The sequence below is a fragment of the Scyliorhinus torazame genome, chromosome 11 (assembly GCF_047496885.1).
Source record: "Scyliorhinus torazame isolate Kashiwa2021f chromosome 11, sScyTor2.1, whole genome shotgun sequence".
Classification (NCBI taxonomy): Eukaryota; Metazoa; Chordata; class Chondrichthyes; order Carcharhiniformes; family Scyliorhinidae; genus Scyliorhinus; species Scyliorhinus torazame.
The window spans coordinates 108,475,267-108,500,505 of NC_092717.1; the positions used below are offsets into that span (position 1 = coordinate 108,475,267).

The window sequence follows — 25,239 nt, forward strand, 5'->3', positions numbered from 1 at the left end:
ATCTGGAGAACCACTCTAGAAGACAAAACTTGCGGATCCTGGGGATACCCAAAGGCATCGAAGGAGCGGACGCCGGCACATATGTGGCCAAGATGTTGGAAAAGCTGATGGGGGAGGGTTCCTTTGACTGGCCCCTGGAGGTCGACCAAGCACACAGGGAGCTGTTGAGCAGGCCACAGGCGGGTGAGCCGCCGAGGACGATGGTGGAGCGGCTGCACCGTTTCCTGGACAAGGAAAAGATTCTGCGGTGGGCGAGGCAGGTGAGGAAGTGCACCTGGGAAGGGAATGAGTTGCAGGTGTACCAGGACCTGGGTGCAGATCTGGCGAAGAGGAGGGCCGGGTTTAACTGGGTCAAGACTGCCCTCTTTAAGAAGTGCTGTACCCGGCCCGTTTCTGGGATACTTTCCAGAACCGAGAATATTATTTTGGTATGCTAGAAGAGGCGATGGAGTTTTTGAGGGACAATGGACTGGGAGGAAAGGAGGACATTGAACTTTTGAGGAGGTGTGAGGAGGTGGTTTCTTTTGGTGGTTAATGGAGAGCTTTTCTCCTTTGAAATGTTTTGTTGGGGCTTGGTGGTCGGGAGTTTGGGGGGCATCAAGGGTGAGTGCACCTTTTTCTGTTTCTTTGTTTCTTGAGGGAGTGTGAACAGGGGGTTAGGGGGTAGGAGGCTTGGAGGCCTTGGGAAGGGGCTGCCAGGCTAGCTGGGTGGGCTAGTTAACGAGATCACAGTGGGAGTTGGTCAGTCGGTTGTTGCAGAGGAGGGGGATGGGTTGTTGTTTTGTTGGGGGGGGGAGATTGAGGGGGGGGTTGCTGACAAGGGTGAGGTTGTTGTGGTGTAGTTGGAAAGGGAGTGATTATGGTGGACACCCGAGGGTGGGCCTGGAGGGTCGTGTGACACAAGTGAGGGGCTAGCCCAAAAAGGAATATGGTTGATTGGCACGGGAGAGGGGGCAAGGAGCCCCCCAATCAGGCTGGTCACGTGGAACGTGAGGGGGTTGAATAGGCCGGTCAAACTGTCACGTGTGTTCATGCACCTGAGGAGTTTGAAGACGGACGTGGCTTTATTACAAGAGACGCATTTGAACATTTGACAAGGCTGAGGAAAGGCTGGGTAGGGCAGATGTTCAACTCAGGACTGGATAGGAAGATGAGGGGAGTGACGGTGCTGGTACACAAGTGGGTGGCATTTGAGGTGGGGAACGTTTTGGCAGATTTGCGGGGGGCGGGGGGGGGGGGGGGGGGGGGGGTTGGGCGGGGTGAGGTTTGTGATGGTTCGTGGGAAGCTGGAGGGGATGCCAGTGGTTTTGGTAATGATTATGTCCCAAACTGGGACGCAGTGAAGTTTATGAGACGGGTGTTGGGGATGTTTCCTGACCTGGATTCACACCTGTTGATCATGGGGGAGGGGGGGGGGGGATTTTAACACAGTCACTGAGCCACGTTTGGACCGGTTGATCCCGAGTCTGGGAAGGTGCCGGCAGTGGCGAAAGAGCTGAAGGGACTCATGGAGCGGATGGGGAGGTGGACCTGTGGAGGTTTGGGAGGCTGAGGGCGAAGGAGTTTTCGTACTTTTCCCATGCGAACCGGGTGTACTCCCGGATTTACTTTTTTGTAGCGGGCAAGGCCTTGCAGGCGGGGGTTGCCAACTTGGAGTATTTGCCCCCCCCCCCCATGATCAACAGGTGTGAATCCAGGTCAGGAATCATCCTGGTGGTGTCGGTCTTGAGGGTTTGGGGGCAGTGGAGGCAGCACTTGGTGTGGTTATCGAGTTGTGATAACCATAGATTTGCACCGGGGAGCACTGAACGGGAGGTTTCGGGGGGTCCGGCAGGCGGGGATTGGGTGGTTTGGGGGTATGTTGTAGGGGGCAGCTTTGCGAGCTTAGAGGACCTGGAGGAGGAATGTGAGCTGCCCAGGGGGGAATGGCTTTAGGTGCTTGCAGGTCGGTTATTTTGTGAGGAGGGAGATGTCTTTCTTTCCTGGGTTTCCGCCCTTGGGGCTGCAGGATAAGGAGCTGTTGAGGGAGGAAGTAGGGGAGGGGAAGGTACCAAGGTTTACAAGGACCTGATGGATTGGGAAGGAGCCCCGATAGGGGATGTGAATCGGAAATGGGAGGAGGCACTGTGCAGGGGTGGGTGGGGGGCGGGACATGGGAGGAGGCTCTGTGCAGTGGGGGGGGGGGGGGGGTGGAGGCCGGGAAGTGGGATGAGAGTCTGCGGAGGATAAATGTGTCCTCGCCGTGTGCGAGGCTCAGTCTTATTCAGTTTAAAGTAGTTCACAGGACGCACATGACGGTGGCGAAGATGAGTAAGTTCTTTGGCGAGTGGAGGACAGGTGTGGATGGTGCGTGGGAAGGGGTTCGTGGATGCAATGTCTGTGGTGTTGGGGGTAAAGGTTGCCCCAAGCCCAGAGGTAGCGACATCTGAGGTGTTGGAAGACCCGGGGGTCCAGGGAGCGAGAGATGCCGATGTCTTGGCCTTTGCCTCCATGATAGCCCTGAGACGGATTTTGCTTGGGTGGAGGGATGCGGAGCTACTGAAACCGGCGGGGGTGTGAGTGAATTCCTGAGGCTGGAGAAAGTCAAGTTCATCTTGAGAGGGTCGGTTGATGGATGTGCCTGGAGGTGGAAGCCGCTCATTGACTTCTTTAAGGAGGATTGAGATGTCAGAAAAGGGAAAGGGGAGGGGGGGTTTGGGGGTATAATGGGGCTAAAAATGGGGAAGGCAGGATGGGAGGAGGGGAAGGGCAGGAGGGAGTGTAGGTGCTGGTTATTTACTGTGTTGTACAATTTTGCTTCTGCTTTTATGTTTTGTTTGTTGTTTATATAAATGCCTTAATAAAATATATATATTTAAAATCTCTCACAAATATGCTTTCCCTTCGCAGTTTGAAATCCAGACCAGGTTTTCCAAATGATACTTTTAAACAAAGCTTCCTCTCCACTTTTAACAGTGAATCCTGACCAGGATTTTACGCCAATCTCTTTAGGATTTATTTATCTTGACCGCTGTGCAAACTCATAATTGCTTTAACTCTCCATTCCCAGAGTATTAAAATGGCATCAGATATTTAATTTACCTCTGAAGTCTGTTGTCCCACTTTAAATCTGATTACTCTAATTGCCTCTTTAACTCAGAGCACTAAGTTTACTTTTCCTTGAATTATTCTGAACAATACCCTGGTCTCTGTTCACTTAACTTCAGATTTCTTGGATACTTCATTTTTTTAGTTTTCTTAACTATCTGCTCTTCAGATTTCTGCACTTGTTTTATTAATCAATAATCCATGGTACGACTTTTCGTCTAGCAAAGCAGAGAGAGCTGTTCCTTCTCTAATCTTCTAAACCAACTGCTTCTCGCAGAACTGTGACAGCTGCCTTCTCTCTCACTACCTATCTTCAACTGCAATCAAATTAGCTAAACTAAAAGTAAAAAGCTTCTCTACCTTACAAGGTCCCAGTTGCTACACAACACCCACGTGCTTATGCCTTTTATTTATTCTTCACACTGTAGCCCTCTATAAGCATAATGGAAATGCAGTTGGAACTTAACCTATATCCACACCTATAAACACCATTGTCCAGCATGAATCTAACTACAGCTTTTACCCTTCCAGGCACAAAACATTAAATTAAACCCACTTAAAACTATACCTTATTTCTAATGTTTACCAATACAAATGCAAATCTCTTTAAACTACCTTTGTTTTCCTAACAATGTCAAATCTGATTTCAGTACTATGAAAATGTTGGAAGGGAGTCACAACCCAGTTTAAGCAGATGTGTAACATGCCACATATTTTTTCCAAACCTTTTGAACCAAAACGCTTTGTCACAGACCAGGAGGGATAATGGGCTGGATCTCCTGTGTTCCCAGAATTAACCATGCCCTTCAGGTGATGTGCCACCTTGCAGTCGAGCAGTGCCAGGGGCAATACACACAGGGGATAACTTTCACTTAGCAATCAACTTAACCAACGGTGGACCAGATGGGAGGAAAGCAATCGTAAGGGAGGGCCACAGGGGACAGACACTGTTCAGAAGACTGCTAACATGCCAGGAAGAGGATACTCCAGTTAGTTCCACTAAAACAATTAGCAAACACTTTGAAAGATTATTTTTTTCTGAGCAGCCTGCAGTGATCACTTCAATAACTGCTGGTTCAGCCACTCCTTGCTCATTTCTGTTAGATGGAGCAGGAAGGAGTTCTACTCACCCAGTGAAAAGCCAAAATTATATTATGGTCCAAAATATAACATAGGACCCAAATTTGCATTTTGTAAGTAAGCTTTGTCCTGTTTGGACAGATACACTGCTCAGTTATTCACTGGCATGATCCAGATAGTTGGGAGGAAGGGACGGTGACTGCACCACCATTTTTGGCTTGTTAGGCCCCTGTTTTCTTATGAAAAATGAAAGGTAACCTTATTGAAACCTGTAAGCTTCTGAGGGGGCTTGACAGGGTAGATGCTGAGAGGATGTTTCCCTTGCGGCGGAATCTAGTGAACTAAGGGACACAGTTTAATAATAAGCGGACTCCCATTGAAGGCTGAGATGAGGAGGAATTTCTTATCTCAGAGGGTCGGTATTCTTTGGAATTCACTTCCCCAGGGAGCAGTGGAGACTGTGTCATTAAATCTATTCAAGGCTGCGTTAGGCAGATTTTTGATCTACGTGGGAGCTAAGGGGTGGGTGGTGCAGCCAGGAAAGTGGAGTTAAGTCCACAATCGAAACAGCCATGACCTTATTGAGTAGTGAGGTCGGCTCAAAGGACCAAATGGCCTACACCTGCTCCTATTTCTTATCATTTATGTACATGAACTTCATGAATGGGACTAAAAAGGACAAAGATGAAAGAAATGCAGGAGTCGGGGAAGGTACGATGAACTTGTATAAAACTCTGGCTATGCCCCAATTAGAATGTGTCTATTTCTCGTTACCACACTTTAGGAAAGATGTGAAGTCCTTGAGTGGATGCAGAGGAGGTTCATCAGAATGGTTCCAGGAATGGGGACGATTTTAGTTCCAAGGTTAGGTAGGGAAGGTTGGGGTAATTTTCTTTAGCGAAAAGGAGATTGAGGGGAGATTTGATGGAGTTGTACAAGATTACGACAGGCTTAGATAAAGTAGACAAGGAAAAACTTCCCATTAGCAGACTGTACAAGGACTTGCATACACAGATTTTACGATTTTGGGAAAGTGGTGCAGGGGGAATGTGAAGAAGAACTATTTTGCAGAGCGAGTGGTAATGATCTGGAATTCGCTGCCCCTCCTCTGTCAGGGGACTCGTCAAACAGAATAATGTATCTGAAGCACACTCTGCCTGACTGACCTGAACCTGCATTTCTGGATGGATGCCGTTTTACTCGGCTAGGCATTTTCTCCAATGCAGGTCTGGTCCCTACCAAAGCCCAGCATTTGGAAGTGAAAGTGTAAGTGGAAAAACAGCTGCTGCAGGCCCCAGAGGAATGCGGCGGTGGTAATGACCACCAATTTGGGCATTTCAGCTGCTGAGCAAAAGCAGAGCAAGAAGACCTCCATCCTTGAAGCTCCAGAAAAAAAGGGAGCTTAGTTTGTTTTAGCACATCTGTGTCCTCGTGCCTCAGGAAATGGGCAGCATGGTGGCACAGTGGTTAGCACTGCTGCCTCAAACTGCCAGGGACCCCGGTTCTATTCCCGCCGTGAGTGACCGCGTGGCATTTTCACATTCTCCTCGTGTCTGCAGGGGTTTCCTCCAAGTGCTCCGGTTTCCTCCTACAGTCCAATGATCTGCAGGTTAGGTGGATTGGCCATGATAAATTGCCCCTTAGTGCCCATAGATACGCAGGTTAGGTGGGGTTACAGGATAGGGCGGGGAACTGGGCCTAGGTAGGGTGCTCTTCCAGAGGATCAGTGCAGACTTAATGGGCCAAATGGCCTCCATCTGCACTGTAGGAATTCTATGGAATGAGTGCTTACTTCCTAATGGATACCTGCCTAGCAATGAGGCGGTGGGTGCCATTATCTTTCTTTCAACCCTTGCAGCTGGAAGAGGAGATATACCCCCGCCCCAACCCCCACCCACCTAGGTGACCCGAAGGGGCAGAGACAGTGTGTCATGGGTCTTCCTGCATCTTCCTCCACTTTGCATTAATGTTGTCCAGGAGTAAGGCAGATGGAAATTGCCTTAATATTAAAAGGAGCGATTGTGATCATATAGCATATTAAACAAACAGACCTCTTCCTGTTGCAATCACATTCCTCAGGCTTTTTTCTTTTTAGGTGGCCTCTCACGTCTCTCAGATTCTTTATCTTGTCTTGAAGAGCTTCAATCTACAAATGAGAGCCAAAAATATGTTTTTCTCTTGTTTCAAAATTGCCAAAATACCATTATTTCACTGATTACGGTGAGAGTTATTTTCAGGTCGACCCTGTCCACTGGTTGGTTTTTCCAAGTCTGCTGGAACAGAGTCCTAGCTTTCATGTGGCAGTTTTATGTTGATCAGAGGAAGAGTCGTGATAATTGCCTCTGGCTGTTGATTTTCTAACGTGAATACTGGAATGATGTGAAATTAGCCTGTCCACTCCAGCCAATAAATCTAAATTTATTTTCCCTAATAACGCCTTCCAAAAACATCTCACTGGATCTCCAACTGTGCTCCATCATACCAACCGCAAGGGTTGATCAAGATTAATTTTACCAAAGTATAGAAAGACTGTAGTGCTGAACTCAAGGCGACTGTCTGTTCAATATCTTCCAGTGTAATTCAGCCATTTGATTGCATTCCCCCAGCAGGAGATTTTCCTGTCAATTCCTGCGTTTCCACTGGGAAGAGCAAATCACTGTGACTAGAAACTCTTTTGACTGGATTTTGTACAGCCTGGCGGGATGGGAAATATAGTGGTCCGACCCATTTAATGTTAGAAAAGGCCCTGGTTGCTGGCAGTGATAAATCCCCCCTCCCATTAAGTCGGAGGGCGAAAGTGGCCGCTGTGAGATTTCTGACCGGCAGTGGTGGGATGTCAATTAGGCTCATTAATGAGCCAATTGACACCTTTTATCAGTGAGCCCACTGCAATTTAGGTTCAGGGGTTAAATGAAGATCACAGCTTTCCTGTGCCCTTTGAAGGCTGCTCAACACACCCGCACTGTGCCTGATTGAGGGTACCTGGCATTGGGCAGAGGGGTGGTGGCAGAGCCACACATACCCTTTCCTCTGACCCCCTTCTCCCTCACCTGTGACCCCCCCCCCCCCCCCCACCCGTCCCTCCCACACCCCACAATCCCTATCCCATCCTCAACTTTCGTCTGGGATCCCACACTGATCCTGGGCCTCTGGTAGATGCATTGACGCCAGCAACCATTACTCCCGCTGATGCTGGCAACATGAGGAGCTGCTGCCCTCTGCCCAGCTGGCAGCTCGCAGAGGGCAGGATTTCTGCTGCTGGGGACCTCAATCGCAGTGCAGATCCAACAGTAACTAATTAAGTGGCTGGAAGACGCTTGATTGCATAAGGCCTCCCCCTGCGGAACAGATGGGGGATCGCCACCGGTTCCCCGACTAGTGGGCGAGACCTCTTTTGACCTGGTGGAATCCCATCTCTTGCCTGTCATCGATAACATCAGCTGACTGCTGATTTGAAAATGACTAACCTCTTTGTCTATGTAGCTCTTGTGATCCTTCCACGCTCTCGCTGACTGATAAAGCTCTTTCTCACAATGCACTGTATCATTGGCAAGAATGAAGCACCTTCAGGAAAGAAACAAGTGAAGAGAATAAAACACATCAACAATACACACCAGGAAATTTGGTGGGTCAAACCAGAGATTTTTAAAACAGAAAAGCAATGAGGGCACGTTATAAATACCTTCAAGGCAGTGCTGCAGTGGAAAGCTAGATCTCTAAGCTTATAGAACATAATTGCTCAGTGAGCAAGCCAGACTTACTTGTGTGTGACCTTGACCGAATCTAGCACTGACTCATCAGCCTTACTGCTGTCCTCAGCAATCATTTCATTGTCCTCATCTCCCTCTTCAGCTGGATTTTCCTCTTGATAAAGCGTGCTAGTATTTTTTGGCATCAGTGACTTGAGTTCTTTAATTTCCAGGTCAATGTCATAAATCTCACCTTCTAATTCGACTGAAATGGAGCGGATTGGTCGAGTGTGAATGAAACGAGGTTTAAATTCTGTTTGGAAGGGAAAGGACACATTAATACAGATGCCATGAAACATGAAGACAACTCAGTCAGGGACGGTGAAAACACAATGGTCGGGATCTTCTGGTCCTTCTCTACAGCGGGATCTTTCAGTCCCGCCAGCAGCGACCCCTCCACCCCACTGCAGAGGGTGCGGACAACGGGAAACCTCGTTGACACTGATGGCAGGTCCCAGTGCCGGCTAAAGCAGGCCGCCTTCGCAAAGCGCACCACGGAGGGGTGGATGGAACGTCCCACCCTACAGTTAACACTGCCTCACACTGGCATAGCTACGTTCAGTGAGGAAGAACACCACTCGTCTGCCCAAATCTCTGTTTGGCGGGGTGTGAAAAATGCCAAGGCAGGACGGCGCAGGTCACCAGAAACCTGCTGTCCCCAGATGGTTGGGAAAATCCAGACAAACCACCACTCCTCAAAGTTTATCTGCCCCTGTTCTTGCCAACTCTTTCTGCCACTGACTGAAAGACAGCAGGATTGTGAGGGCTACAAACCTCTCCATAGCCATTGGCACCCATCAAGTTGGCTTGCATCACATGACCTTTTCATGTCCAGTGATTGTGGTGGAGTTAAACTAAGAGCTGAGGCTGAATTCAAATTCCTGAAGCTCTGCTGAGAGCCCACTGTGCTCCTGGAAGATCCATGACATGGGACAAGTCACGATTGATTATATGGTGCTATGAGCTTGGGAGCAATCAGAGGATGCACACTGACTGGAGAATTGATGATCAGCAATAGATGGACAAGCTACCTCTGCCTGTGGAAAAGCAGTGAGAATAATATTTTATACTTTCTTTGGCTCGATGAGTGTTTGATGTTCAGGATTGCCGACATGTTATCAAAAAGGGACCTCCGCAAGCCCACCAGCTTTGAGCACGCCCAGAACATGTGTGCATGGTGTGCCCACTCCCCTTTGAACACCGACCTCGTCTACCCCCCACCCCATTGAAAAAACGTCTCATTATTCTAGCCTTCGTGAGGTGCACTTGAAACACTATGAGCGGCACGGTAGCACAGTGGGCAGCACTGTCGCTTCACAGCTCCAGGGTCCCAGGTTCGATTCCCGGCTTGGGTCACGGTCTGTACGGAGTCTGCACGTTCTTCCCGTGTCTGCGTGGGTTTCCTCCGGGTGCTCCGGTTTCCTCCCACAAGTCCCGAAAGATGTGCTGTTAGGTAATTTGGACATTCTGAATTCTCCCTCAGTGTACTCGAACAGGCGCCGGAATGTGGCGACTAGGGGCTTTTCACAGTAACTTCATTACAGTGTTAATGTAACCGTACTTGTGACAATAAAGATTATTATTGATAAATGTCATTGCGTTTAAAACTGCTTTTAAAATGATAGAAAAATTATCCAGTTCCCTTTTTTCTCCTGCGATGAAGTATTATAAGGAGCAGCACATTATTCCTAGGATATCTAGATTTCAACCTGAAAAATTAGTGTTTAATTTAGCATTAGGCCTTACAGACCAGCAGTACCCTGGTTTTGCCCACAATCTAGTCTGAGTTAGCTGATCTTAGCTGCATCAATAGAATGGGTGTTACAGTGGATCTCAGTGCCTACAGGGTGGGAAGAGAGGTTGAATCAGTCATAGTTCCCAATCCTGATTGGGCGCCAATGCCTCTGGATGGAATGTGCACTTGTGAACAATGGGCTCAGCTTTGGTGCATTTCCATGGTTGAACAGCCCGCACAACCATCTAGGCGTACGCATGAATGATGAAGCGTGAAATGCTAAAGAGCTGCAGTCACAATGAGAAATGCACTCTGCAAGATCCTTCAGAAGAGAAAGCAAGCAAGTTGGGACTGAGGGAACCTTTCTTCATTCCCCTTGTTAAAAGTAACAAAACCACAATTCCACTTTCAGTGTGACAGTAAAACACTGACAGTAACATCTGGGGCGAAATTCTCCGGAAAAGGCGCGATGTCCGCCGACTGGCGCCCAAAACGGCGCAAATCAGACGGGCATCGCGCCGCCCCAAAGGTGCGGAATGCTCCGCATCTTTGGGGGCCGAGCCCCAACCTTAAGGGGCTAGGTCGGCGCCGGACGAATTTCCGCCAGCTGGCGCGGAAATGACATCTCCGGGCGGCGCATGCGCGGGAGCGTCAGCGGCCGCTGACGGCATTCCCGCGCATGCGCATTGGAGGGAGTCTCTTCTGCCTCCGCCATGGTGGAGACCGTGGCGGAGGCGGAAGGGAAAGAGTGCCCCCACACCACAGGCCCGCCCACGGATCGGTGGGCCCCGATCGCGGGCCAGGCCACCCTGGGGGCACCCCCCGGGGCCAGATCGCCCCGCGCCCCCCCAGGACCCCAGAGCCCGCCCGCGCCGCCTTGTCCCGCCGGTAAGGTAGGTGGTTTAATTTACGCCGGCGGGACAGGCATTTTAGCGCCGGCACTTCGGCCCATCCGGGCCGGACAATCGAGCGGGGGGGGGCCCGCCAACCAGCGTGCGGCGATTTCCGCCCCCGCCGAATATCCGGTGCCGGAGACTTCGGCAACCTGTGGGGGCGGGATTCACGCCAGCCCCCGGCGATTCTCCGACCCGGCGGGGGGTCGGAGAATCTCGCCCCTGATTCTTTAGCATGTGAACACTATTGTCTGGGTTTTTGGCATGACCAAGAGCCTCTGCATCGTAGTGGTGGATGAGCTGGGAAATTACGTGCTATACCCTCAAACACAGCACTTCCCATTTTTGTGAGGGCAGGAATGGGAGCGGGGTGCATTTTGCACATGAGTCGTTCACGAAGACACTTGCCCATTTAAATCATTAGCGGCCCCCACTCAAGTTGGATTTTACAATCCCAGGGTGAAACCTGAATAAGGAGATATTCGGTCAGAGGCCCAAAATGGATAGCTTATCTATCCAAAGAGGTATTCTGGCTATCCATAGAATGCGCAAAGCTGAGACCTGCTCTTACCACCTAATCAGCAGCTGCAGGAATGCTTGGCGAATGGAGATCCAAAGGCCAGACAGCTGGGATTTTGAAAATGGAGTATTAAGTGAATTGGGAGATATTGTTTTCCAGGAAAACAGGGTTGGGGCATGGAAGGGGAAATGGGGATAATGAGTGAAACAAAGAAGTAATCAGAGACAGTCTTATCCATAAATGATACCATGGATTAACAAAACCAGTGGAGATGGGAGAAGGAATGAACAAGGGGGTCACGTGAATCTGAGCTGGGGAGTTTACATGGAAGGAAGTCAAAGGGGAAAGGGCACGATGAGTCGAGATGGAAGTTGAAAGCACCAAGGATGAGAAGTCATTTGATGCAGCAGTTGAGGGAAGAAAGCAGCAAAAGTATCACAGTGAGAATATTTCTATTGTACTTGGCTCAGTATAGTTGGGAACAATGATTTTGAAAGGCACAAGAGGGGTTAAACCAGGTGAGATGTTCTAAGGATGAGGAAGAACTACAGGAATTACAGGCTCCAAGGTGTGATCTGGTGGCAAGTGCCAAACCATCACTGTGACAGACTTGGTAGGGCAAGAAGTGGGAGGTATAGCCAAGCAGGGAGTTCTCAATAAGTGACAAGCTGTTGTTGCTCCTCAGCCAGGATTACATTAAGGCCATTATATCGATGCAATCATCGACAAACTCATGGATGGTGTTATGGCTGCTAGACATTATAAGATGGTTATGTTTTCAACTGTTCCTTTTAATTCCAGATAAAATGGAGCTTGTGACCTCCCACTAATTCTGCCCGATAAAAATGTGACCTTGTTGGCCTGGGGACTGGGGGCTCAGCACCTGTCCTACTGGAAGCCCTACTTCCAGATTAACACCTGTACACAAAGACAAAGGTAGCTGACCTGTCTATGTGCAGACTTACAGACTGAGTTACAGATTCATGAACCCTGGACAGAGAGAGAGAGAGACTGATTACATAATTTAATGCCCTCCTCAGGGTGAGTTTGGTGGTGGGGGACTACAATTCTGTGGAGGTGGGGCATAATGCGTAAAAGTGGAGTGGAGTTATCAGTTGTGTTAAGAAACTAATGAGGTATACATGTTCTACAGTTTAGTGCACTAGTTGTCTACTAAGTAATGTTCAGTCGATGTTGATTTTAGTTTGTTATGATGAAAGTCTTAAAAATTAAAATCTTGTCATGTGAATCCTTTAAGCAGGACACTTTTTATAAGTTCTCAGCCCCTATGGGGGTGTTAACAATGGCGAGGGCCTTGTTCACAAGTGAATGGGCATTCGAGGAGATGATGTGTAAAGGGATGGTGAGAACTGATCGGCTGGCACAGAGTTCAGTGTCTGCTATGGGAAGGGTGAGTTGAATAGGAAGAAGATTGTGTACACTGGACAGGAAGGTCGATGGGAGTAGGATGGGGCTTGCACTGAAGCAGCCTTGAGTGTCTTGTTGAACCCGTTGGAGAGTGCCAGAATAGAAATGTAAATGAAGAGAACCAGCAGAAGAGAGTCATAGCCACATCAGATTCAAAGTAACACAAAAACAAGTATCGGAAAGGAACAATCAGGGAGCGAAAACAGCAAAGTGAACCATCATACCAGTGCAAGCAGTAAGTTACAAATATCACAATCTCAATTATTTTAAGACACGTGTTCACATGACTAAAACACACATAAAGGAAATGACAGGGAAAGCTATTGTCTGCTCACTTGCTATTGCGTTGTCATTTGTTTTCGCAAGGAAATATATGAGAAATACACTTCAGACACACAATATAAAATGAAAATACTGAGGAATAAGAAGGATCCAGTTTAACCTGATAACAGGACTGACACTATTCTGTGCTGGTATAGTAAATCTATTTCCTGAGTTTGTTACTTTCAGCGTATGATTTTATACCAAAAACATAGTTATCTTCTTAGTCTGCATCTCTCTCCTAGATTTTATTGTTTTGCCCCATGCAAATTTTCATTTAGCTCTTAAATCTAAATGGCACCGGTGACAGTTTTGGCTGCAATCCACTAGATGGCAGCAAAGGCCCATTTCCAAAGAGCTGCTCAACAGTTCATACAAGGTCACAGGTTGTTCTGTACTCACTGTGAGTAGTGTGGATCCTGAGGAACTGTCTCTGGTTCCTTCTCTCAGATGGACTCATCCTGTAGTTACTGTCTGAGCACTCACAACCCTTACTGCTGTAGGTCTGAGTGCGCAGACTTCTACTTTTCTTGCTGCCAGCGGGTATTTTGGTTGTCCCTTTGCATTTGTGGAGTCGAAGCTTGCCTGCAGCGTCTTCAACACACTGCCATTTCTGATAAAAATTAACAAGAGGTAAAAAAAAAACAATTATCACATGAAAGAACTAACATTAGTTCTCACAGAATCAATCGAAGAAAACTTTACTCTGCTGATGCATTTCTTTTTTAATACTAATTAATACGCAAGATAGAAAGAGCTTACATTATATAGCCCCTTTCAGATTGTCTCAAACTATTTTACAAATATAAAGGGGGTGATTCTCCAATATTGAGCCCAAGTGTTCGCGCCGTACGACATTGCGAACCGGGCCCGGGTACGACGGATTCTGGCCCCCACTGAGGGCCAGGACGGCGCTGGAGCGGTTCAAGCCGCTCCAGTCCCCTTACGTATCGCCAAATGGACGTCGCGCCAACCTGCGCATGCACGGGGGACTTCTTATGCGTGCCGGCCCCGACCCAAGATGGGGTCGGTGTTCAGGGGCTGGCCACGCCAGAAAGAAGGCCCGGGGGGATTGGGGGGGGGGGGGGGGGGGGGGGGAAGAGGCCGGCCCGCCGATCGGTGGGCCCAGATCACGGGCCAGACCCCACCGGACGCCCCCTCCCCCGCCCCCCCAACCGTTCCCACAGAGTTCCCGCTGTCAGCGACCAGGGGTGAACGGCGCCGATGGGACTCTGTCGTATCGGCACGGCAGCTGGGCCCATCCAGGCTGGAGAATCGGTGGCCCGCCGATTCCAGCGGCCCGCGGTGCGCCGAACGCGCCGGCGCAAATGGCGCCGATTCTCCACACCTCGGAGAATCGCGCGTCAGGGCCCGGTTGCGGCGAATCTCCTGCCCGGCGCAGGGCTCAGAGAATCGCCCCCAAAATAGTGTTGAAGTGTAGTTACTGCTGTAATCTTGGACATTTACCCCAGAAATTACACTGAGGTGTTATTGCACAAAATGCTTATTAATTAAGGTAAGTCGGATAAAAGCACTGAATAACCAAGGAGGGAATTTCAAACAAATGTGTTAACTGTTTGAACGTCACAGTTTACTGACAATGAACAATCCATGTTTAAATAAGATACATGTTTTGTGGGTGCTGTGACTGTTCAGACAGAATATGATCTAAATCAGGGTTTTTCAAAGTGCGGGTGGGCTGCAGGCAGGTGTCGGAAGGGTCGCGGAGCTAAGGGTCGTGATGTTCCTGGAAGAAGAATTTCTTCTTGCTCGCCCATCAGCTGGTAACATCATTTAAGATGCGATTCGCCGCATAATCGGTTGTGCAGTCTTCTGGCTATAAGAGGCAACAGTGAGCAGATCAGCACACCCTGTACGTACACTTGGCGGCAACCGCCCTGAATATGTGCTTTTGGCACAAATTCCAGAGGTGCGTTTCTTTCACTTTTGAGCAAGGCAAGAGGACTGTGAAGATGGATTGCTTCGTTACAAGGTAGAGACGGCCAGAGACACAAATAGGCAGTGTTCTTGCTCGTCAGGATCTGCTGGAGAGAGCTGCTCTGGAGAGATCTCACCAGGACAGTGCAGTGCTAGTGTTAGCTCCGTTAGTGTACAGAGCTCTAGGGCCTCCAGTGACAGCCTACAAAGAAGAAACTTAAATCGGAAATAAAGCAGTATAAAGATGATTTATGAGGTATGGCTTTGTTAATTGTGCCTATGCAAATCAGGATGCAAAGCTGATGTGCGTTAAATGCAGGGATGTACTGGAGAATGAGAGTTTGAAACCCTCAAAACTGCAAAAGCATCTGAAGACTAGGCATGGGGAGCTTGAGAACAAACCTCTTTATTTTTTTTCAAAGGATGCAACAGCTGAAGTCTTTAGCAGAAAGGTTACGGTGATAAAGCCAGGGGAGTCCAACAAGCTTCTTAAAAGTCCAGCATCATACATGCACCGGGTCCTCATTACTTTTTAGCTGGCTCTACAGCTGCCTGCCTTTTGTACTAGTGCTGGGTTAACTCAGTCCAATTGAACACAGGGAACAATCATCCCCAGGTGGATGAGTTCTGTGCAGGTTATTACACCCCTCCCCCCCACAAAGCCCAAAACCCCTCACAAGGACGGCCATTTAGGAGGAGTGGGTAGGAGAGGACCAACCGGGTGCAAACCCCAGTGACCAGACAACAAACCAAAAAAAAATTAGTTCAGATAAGGCTCCACCGAACGGGGAAGCAGGCCGGGCAGGCGTGTATTCCACCAAGCATTATGTCCGGCCCAACACCCTCACCAGTCACACAGGGGGTGAAGCCGCCAACAGCCGAACCCGGGGACGGCTCGCGCCACAGCATCGGACCCATCAACCAAAGGCCCAATTGGCGTGTCATGCCTTCCAGCCACAGAGGGAACAGGGGGGGGGGGGGGGGGGGGGGGGAGGGGGGGGGGCACGACACATCAGACAACGTCCACCTCAACGTCCCGCAACTCCCAAACTCCCCTTAATTTTTAATATTGGGCACTCTAAATTCTCCCCCCAAAAATAAAACACCTACCAAAATTCCCAGGGAGCTGTCGCCCCGACATTCTTACAGTACACAGGCAAATAAGCACACAGCGCAAATTAAAAAAAACAGCAGGGTTCCGTGCAAGCTTCACAGGACCAGAAGTCACATATGGAATGTCCAGTCAACTCCACACCAGAGTCTTCAGGCACAAAAACTGCAGTCGTCCAATGACTGTCAGGTTGCAGGAAAAACATCATTGTTGCAAATCCCACAGTCCAAGCTGCCGTAGAATAGTCTTCCAAACACAACGCTGCACTCACAACCAGAATGACGTTCCAAAACGGCGGCGGCAACTCGAGAACGGACTCCCCGGTGGACCACTCTGCCAACATCAGGAAACAACAGCAGACAGAGATGGACGAAACGCTGTATGGTGATACCGGCAGGAAGGTGAGACCGGCAGGTTGGTGATACTGGCAGGATGGTGATACCGGCAGGAAGGTGATACCGGCAGGATGGTGATACCGGCAGGATGGTGATTGACCGGCAGGGTGGTGATACCGGCAGCATGGTGAAACCGGCAGGTTGGTGATACCGGCAGGAAGGTGATACCGGCAGGATGGTGATACTGGCAGGTTGGCGATACCGGCAGGTTGGCGATACCGGCAGGATGGTGATACCGGCAGCTTGGTGATACCGGCAGGTTGGTGATACCGGCAGGATGGTGATACCGGCAGGATGGTGATACCAGCAGGATGGTGATACCGGCAGGTTGGTGATACCGGCAGGATGGTGATACCGGCAGGATGGTGATACTGGCAGGTTGGCGATACCGGCAGGTTGGCGATACCGGCAGGATGGTGATACCGGCAGGAAGGTGATACCGGCAGGAAGGTGATACCGGCAGGAAGGTGATACCGGCAGGTTGGTGATACTGGCAGGAAGGAGATACCGGCAGGAAGGTGTTACCGGCAGGTTGGTGATACCGGCAGGTTGGTGATACCGGCAGGATGGTGATACCGGCAGCTTGGTGATACCGGCAGGTTGGTGATACCGGCAGGATGGTGATACCGGCAGGTTGGCGATACCGTCAGGTTGGTGATACCGGCAGGATGGTGATACCGGCAGGATGGTGAAACCGGCAGGTTGGTGATACCGGCAGGATGGTGATACCGGCAGGTTGGTGAAACCGGCAGGATGGTGATACTTTCAGGAAGGTGATACCGGCAGGTTGGTGATACTGGCAGGTTGGTGATACCGGCAGGTTGGTGATACCGGCAGGAAGGTGATACCGGCAGGATGGTGATACCGGCAGGAAGGAGATACCAGCAGGATGGTGATACCGGCAGGTTGGTGATACCGGCAGGATGGTGATACCGGCAGAAAGGTGATACTGGCAGGATGGTGATACGGGCAGGATGGTGATACCGGCAGGATGGTGATACCGCGCAGGTTGGTGATACGGGCAGGATGGTGATACCGGCAGGTTGGAGATACCGGCAGGAAGGTGATACCGGCAGGATGGTGACACCGGCAGGATGGTGATACTGGCACGATGGTGATACTGGCAGGATGGTGATACTGGCAGGAAGGTGCTACCGGCAGGAAGGTGATACCGGCAGGAAGGTGATACCGGCAGGTTGGAGATATCGGCAGGAAGGTGATACCGGCAGGAAGGTGATACCGGCAGGTTGGTGATACCGGCAGGAAGGTGATACCGGCAGGAAGGTGATACCGGCAGGATGGTGATACCGGCAGGAAGGTGATACCGGCAGGATGGTGATACCGGCAGGATGGTGATACCGGCAGGCTGGTGATACCGGCAGGAAGGAGATACCGGCAGGTTGGAGATACAGGCAGGAAGGTGATACCGGCAGGAAGGTGATACTGGCAGGTTGGAGATACCGGCAGGAAGGTGATACCGGCAAGATGGTGATACTGGCAGGATGGTGATACCGGCAGGCTGGTGATACTGGCAGGATGGTGATACTGGCAGAATGGTGATACCGACAGGTTGGTGATACCGGCAGGATGGTGATACCGGCAGGATGGTGATACCGGCAGGATGGTGATACCGGCAGGTTGGTGATACCGGCAGGATGGTGATACCGGCAGGATGGTGATACCGGCAGGATGGTGATACCGACAGGTTGGTGATACTGGCAGGATGGTGATACCGGCAGGATAGTGATACCGGCAGGATGGTGATACCGGCAGGTTGGTGATAACGGCAGGTTGGTGATACCGGCAGGATGGTGATACCGGCAGGTTGGTGATACCGGCAGGTTGGTGATACCGGCAGATTGGTGATACCGGCAGGATGGTGATACCGGCAGGTTGGTGATACCGGCAGGATGGTGATACTGGCAGGATGGTGATACCGGCAGGTTGGTGATACCGGCAGGATGGTGTTACCGGCAGATTGGTGATACCGGCAGGTTAGTGATACCGGCAGGATGGTGATACCAGCAGGTTGGTGATACCGGCAGGATGGTGATACCGGCAGGATGGTGATACCGGCAGGTTGGTGATACCGGCAGGATGGTGATACCGGTGCAGGATGGTGATACCGGCAGGATGGTGATACAGGCAGGAAAGTGATAGCGGCAGGATGGTGATACCGGCAGGTTGTTGATACCGGCAGGATGGTGATACCGGCAGGTTGGTGATACCGGCAGGTTGGTGATACCGGCAGGTTGGCGATACAGGCAGGATGGTGATACCGGCAGGATGGTGATACCGGCAGGTTGGTGATACCGGCAGGATGGTGATACCGGCAGGATGATGAAACCGGCAGGTTGGTGATACCGGCAGGATGGTGATACCGGCAGGTTGGTGATACCGGCAGGATGGTGATACTTTCAGGAAGGTGATACCGGCAGGTTGGTGATACCGGCAGGATGGTGATACCGGCAGGTTGGTGATACCGGCAGGTTGGTGATACCGGCAGGAAGGTGATACCGGCAGGATGGTGATACCGGCAGGAAGGAGATACTGGCAGGTTGGTGATACCGGCAGGATGGTGATACTGGCAGGATGGTGATACCGGCAGGTTGGTGATACCGGCAGGTTGGTGATAGCGGCTAAATGGTGATACCGGCAGGTTGGCGATACCGGCAGGTTGGTGATACCGGCAGGATGGTGATACCGGCAGGAAGGTGATACCGGCAGGAAGGTGATACCGGCAGGATGGTGATACTGGCAGGATGGTGATACTGGCAGGATGGTGATATCGGCAGGTTGGTGATACCGGCAGGTTGGTGATACCGGCTAAATGGTGATACCGGCAGGTTGGCGATACCGGCAGGTTGGTGATACCGGCAGGATGGTGATACCGGCAGGAAGGTGATACCGGCAGGATGGTGATACCGGCAGGAAGGAGATACTGGCAGGTTGGTGATACCGGCAGGATGGTGAGACTGGCAGGATGGCGATACCGGCAGGTTGGTGATACCGGCAGGTTGGTGATACCGGCAGGTTGGTGATACCGGCAGGAAGGTGATACCGGCAGGATGGTGATACCGGCAGGTTGGTGATACCGGCAGGTTGGTGATACCGGCAGGATGGTGATACTGGCAGGATGGTGATACTGGCAGGATGGTGATATCGGCAGGTTGGTGATACCGGCAGGTTGGTGATACCGGCAGGATGGTGATACCGGCAGGATGGTGATACCGGCAGATTGGTGATACTGGCAGGATGGTGATACCGGCAGATTGGTGATACTGGCAGGATGGTGATACCGGCAGGTTGGTGATACCGGCAGGATGGTGATACCGACAGATTGGTGATACCGGCAGGTTGGTGATACCGGAGGGATGGTGATACCGGCAGGTTGGTGATACCGGCAGGTTGGTGATACTGGCAGAATGGTGATACCGGCAGGATGGTGATACCGGCAGGTTGTTGATACCGGCAGGATGGTGATACCGGCAGGTTGGTGATACCGGCAGATTGGTGATACCGGCAGGATGGTGATACCGGCAGGTTGGTGATACCGGCAGGATGGTGATACCGGCAGGATGGTGAAACCGGCAGGTTGGTGATACCGGCAGGATGGTGATACCGGCAGGATGGTGATACCGGCAGGATGGTGATACTTTCAGGAAGGTGATACCGGCAGGTTGGTGATACCGGCAGGTTGGTGATACCGGCAGGTTGGTGATACCGGCAGGAAGGTGATACCGGCAGGAAGGAGATACTGGCAGGTTGGTGATACCGGCAGGATGGTGATACCGGAAGGAAGGTGATACAGGCAGGAAGGTGATACGGGCAGGATGGTGATACCGGCAGGATGGTGATACCGGCAGGATGGTGATACCGGAAGGAAGGTGATACAGGCAGGAAGGTGATACGGGCAGGATGGTGATACCGGCAGGTTGGTGATACGGGCAGGATGGTGATACCGGCAGGTTGGAGATACCGGCAGGAAGGTGACACCGGCAGGATGGTGATGCTGGCACGATGGTGATACCGGCAGGATGGTGATACCGGCAGGAAGGTGATCAACCGGCAGGATGGTGATACTGGCAGGAAGGTGATACCGGCAGGAAGGTGATACCGGCAGGAAGGTGATACCGGCAGGAAGGAGATACCGGCAGGAAGGTGATACCGGCAGGAAGGTGATACCGGCAGGTTGGAGATACAGGCAGGAAGGTGATACTGGCAGGTTGGAGATACCGGCAGGAAGGTGATACTGGCAGGTTGGAGATACCGGCAGGAAGGTGATACCGGCAGGATGGTGTTACCGGCTGGATGGTGATACCGGCAGGATGGTGATACTGGCAGGATGGTGATACCGGCAGGATGGTGATACTGGCAGGATGGTGATACCGGGTGATACCGGCAGGATGGTGATACCGGCAGTTTGGTGATACCGGCAGGAAGGTCATACCGGCAGTATGGCGATACTGGCAGGATGGTGATACCGGCAGGTTGGTGATACCGGCAGGATGGTGGTACTGGCAGGTTGGTGATACTGGCAGGATGGTGATACCAGCAGGTTGGTGATACCGGCAGATTGGTGATACCGGCAGGATGGTGATACCGGCAGGATGGTGATACCGGCAGGATGGTGATACCGGCAGATTGGTGATACTGGCAGGATGGTGATACCGGCAGGTTGGTGATATCGGCAGGATGGTGATACCGGCAGATTGGTGATACCGGCAGGTTGGTGATACCGGCAGGATGGTGATACCGGCAGGTTGGTGATACCGGCAGGATGGTGATACCGGCTGGATGGTGAGTCCGGCAGGTTGGTGATACCGGCAGGATGGTGATACCGGCAGGTTGGTGATACCGGCAGGAAGGTGATACCGGCAGGATGGTGATACCGGCAGGTTGTTGATACCGGCAGGATGGTGATACCGGCAGGTTGGTGATACCGGCAGGATGGTAATACAGGCAGGAAGGTGATACCGGCAGCATGGTGATACCGGCAGGTTGTTGATACCGGCAGGATGGTGATACCGGCAGGTTGGTGATACCGGCAGATTGGTGATACTGGCAGGATGGTGATACCGGCAGGTTGGTGATACCGGCAGGTTGTTGATACCGGCAGGATGGTGATACCGGCAGGAAGGTGATACCGGCAGGATGGTGATACCGGCAGGTTGTTGATACCGGCAGGATGGTGAAACCGGCAGGTTGGTGATACCGGCAGGATGGTAATACAGGCAGGAAGGTGATACCGGCAGGATGGTGATACCGGCAGGAAGGTGATACCGGCAGGATGGTGATACCGGCAGGTTGTTGATACCGGCAGGATGGTGAAACCGGCAGGTTGGTGATACCGGCAGGATGGTAATACAGGCAGGAAGGTGATACCGGCAGGATGGTGATACCGGCATGTTGTTGATACCGGCAGGATGGTGATACCGGCAGGTTGGTGATACCGGCAGATTGGTGATACTGGCAGGATGGTGATACCGGCAGGTTGGTGATACCGGCAGGTTGGCGATACCGGCAGGATGGTGATACAGGCAGGTTGGTGATACTGGCAGGATGGTGATACCGGCAGGTTGGTGATACCGGCAGATTGGTGATACCGGCAGGATGGTGATACTGGCAGGATGGTGATACCGGCAGGATGGTGATACCGGCAGGTTGGTGATACCGGCATGTTGGTGATACCGGCAGGATGGTGATACCGGCAGGCAAATGCTCCCAGACTATTCTAGTTTGTATGACCTGGTCTGAGCTCATTTGTGTTCTGTTTAATCTCATTACTGAGATTAAAGTCGAATGCCGCGGCCTCCCTGTATTCTCCCAGCCCCCAGCTGGAAATCACCCAGCTATCAATCAATACAGGTCTTTAAAAGCAGGGCCCAGGTGACCCGGACTCTAAGTGGGAGCAAGGAGGTGGGTACCCTCTGTACCCTTGCCTCCAGGGTGCCCATGGGCAAAGCAACCACTGAGAGTGTGCAGAGGGGTGCCCTTCATGTGGGAAGGGGTTTGTGGGGGGCTCAGACTGGGCTGGAGAGGTTCAAGTTAGAAGTCTGCCCAGGATGCGGGACCCATTGCTATTCTGTTCTTTGTTGATTTGAAAAGTTTTGAACTCTCTCCAGCATGTCTATTCAAAGAATTGTCAATTGAAGATGAAAGTCTTTTCTTTGTTGCCTGGAAAGCTTTGAAGTGCTTTGTTCACATTCCATTTCGAGGTCCATTAACTTTTACAAGCCTCTTGATTGACAGCTGCCGGCTCTTTCAAAAGAGGGCTTAGCTCTATTTGTTTTAAAGCACTTCACAGTCCATTCACTCTGAAGTGGTTCCTCTTTTCAGCAGGTTCCTTGCCTGACTGCAAGTTTTCATAGTGGGTCTTTTTCAACCTCTAATGCCTGAACAGTTTGCCTGTACTGGAGTTGGTTTTTCTCCATAGAAGCAGCTGGCACAACTCAGACATCAAAGTCCAAGGGGTCCTCAATAATGACCTTCCCGCAGCCACTGTTTAATTCTCTGGATAACATTGCGATATGTGTTTGGGCGTGGGGGGTGGGGTGCATGTAACTTTGAGATCGGGATGCTATTTTTATTTGAAGAGCCGAACCTGCCGGCAACATTAGACCCCGGCCCTCTCAATGACGGTGCAAAACAGGCCCCTCAAAAAAAAGGCCAAGTGGGGGTGGGCCGTGATCGGAATTGCGGCGACCCACCCGCTGTGAATCTCACTGCATTTTCCGCCGGAGAGGACACGTGGCCATTTTTTGGGAGAATTGGGCCCGTTGTATTTCAGCCCTTTCAACCTATCTCAGACTTGCATTTCTTTATATATCAAAACTATAATGTTGGCTAAGTTTTTTATTTGCTTGAGGAAGACGTGTTGTTGGCTCAGTGGTTATATTTGCAATTCAGGATCAGAAAATTGTGGTTTCAAGCCCCACTCCAGCACTCGAGTGTATAATCCTAGCTCAAGATCCAGCGAAGTAACAGAGCGCATGTTTTAATAGAGGTGTTCTGTCTTTTAAGTGAGATGCTAAAAGAAGGCGTTTGCTGGCATTTTGAGGTCTCAAAGCACCAGCTGAAAAAGGCGGTGAGTTCTTCCAGTGTCCTGGCCGATATTCACCCTTCAAACAGCAAAACAAAAATAGAATATCTCGTCCTTTATCTAACTATTGCTGGTGAAACATTCACCATGCATAAATTAGGTACTTTACTTCCTCACATTTCAAGACTAACTACACTTTAACGCTATTTCATTGGCTGTTATGCACTTTGGGGAATTATGAGGTTATAAAAGGTGCTATATAAATACAGGTTTTCTTTTCCTTCTTTCATTCTCAGTCTCTCTTTGCAGATGGTTAGCACCCCAGCCCTTCTCCGATGACCTTCTTACTGTTGAAGAACTGATAGGAGTTACTGTTGTTTTGCCTTTTTCCACAATGTTTTGCCTTGGTATCTATCTGACCCTCAGGTTATATATACTATTAATGTGCTCAGACATGTTCTTAGATTTGTCTCATTAAACCCTCTCCCTGTAGTAATTGTAAATGTAATTTTCATTCTTTCTTTCACCTTGGATGTGTTCACTGGTCTATTGGGGTGTTTAACCAAAGCTTGTTGATTGGAATAATGGACGTATCCTAAACACTGAGTATTAATCCTTCCATGTGTTGTACTTCTTCTCAACTGAAGTATGACGGAAAAACCTCCTCATACCGATTTGCTTGAGTTGCTCCCTCATTTCTTTGAAGTTATCTCTTTAAAATGTAAATAATTATCTCACCTTTGGATTTCTGATTTGCAGATCACATTGAGTGTAATTATTCTGTGGCTGATGACCCTCTGTGGTGCCACAATGTCTATTTTCTGTGTGCCGTTTGGGTGAGTTAGGAATAATAAGTAAGGGTGAGACTTGCTTCTTCTTCTTCACATTGTTGACAAAGTTTGAGACCATTCTCATGGATGTGAACTTTGAGGCTTAATTTTTAATTTTCTGCTAATCTTTACTCCAACTCACTACCAGGTCCTTCCTTATTCCCTTCATTATCCTTCAATATGTACTGGTCAACCTCCAGATAGGCAATTTCCAAAGCTATTATCTGGTTATCCACATTCATAAGGAACGACCAATTTTCACTGTTGTGCTTCATTTTTCATAGAACAGTGTATCCCATCCACACAATGCACTACTGAACTTGCCACCATTTCTTCTGCAGCACCTCCTAAACCATGGCCTCCAGTGCCTAGAAGGTCAAGAGCAGGTGATGCACGGAAACACCATTAACGTCAGATATCAGTCTGAGTCACACAATACCCTGATTTGAAAATATATGACCATTTCTACATCATCACTGGATACAATCCTTCTTCGCCCTACATATTGGTCAGAACGTTCCGGCCGTTCACACCGCAAGATCTTCCGGTCCCGCCGGCGGCGCACCCCATCCACGGGGGTGGCGAGAGATGTATTCAATGGGAACCGCTATTGACAATAGCGGGACCAGATGATTCTGCTGATGGTGGGCCGTCTCCACCGCCACAGAACACAGACTTGGTTGAGTGGAAACTCCCTCCCATTGACACTGTGACAGTACCTTCACCACATGGGACGGCAGAAATTCATAAAGGCCCATCGTCACCGAAGGCAACCAGGGACGTGCAATAAACATTGACCTTGCTAATAATGTCTACGTCATAAGAATAATTTTTTTTTAAAAAGGGTAATATATGGGAGCACTGGTGCACTCAATAAACACAGGGACATTTTGGTGTAGTCAGCTCCGCTCAGTCATCATCCTCTTGCCTCAGGGTGATCAGGTTTGTAAAATCAAGGCCTACCCAAGGACTTAGCCCTGGATTGACACTGGAGAGCAGTCATGAGGGAGTCCTTCATAGTGAGAAATGCGGTTTTTGGGTGAAATGTTGAACTGAGATCCCACCTGCTTGTTTAAATGATCCTGTGGCACTGTTTCAAAATAGAGCAGG

At 50.3% G+C, this 25,239-nt stretch overlaps 1 protein-coding gene across 13 annotated transcripts in view; it reads right to left on the bottom strand.

The window, feature by feature from the left end:
- sulf1 (sulfatase 1) overlaps positions 1-25,239 on the bottom strand; it is an 821,278-nt gene that overhangs the window by 44,939 nt on the left and 751,100 nt on the right. For all 13 annotated transcript variants that reach the window (XM_072467605.1, XM_072467606.1, XM_072467604.1 and 10 more), the window contains 4 exons: positions 13,216-13,426; positions 7,929-8,169; positions 7,635-7,731; positions 6,219-6,313 (listed from right to left, as the gene is read on the bottom strand). In XM_072467605.1, the coding sequence (XP_072323706.1) occupies positions 6,219-6,313; positions 7,635-7,731; positions 7,929-8,169; positions 13,216-13,426 (644 nt within the window). The remainder of the gene's footprint in view (positions 1-6,218; positions 6,314-7,634; positions 7,732-7,928; positions 8,170-13,215; positions 13,427-25,239) is intronic.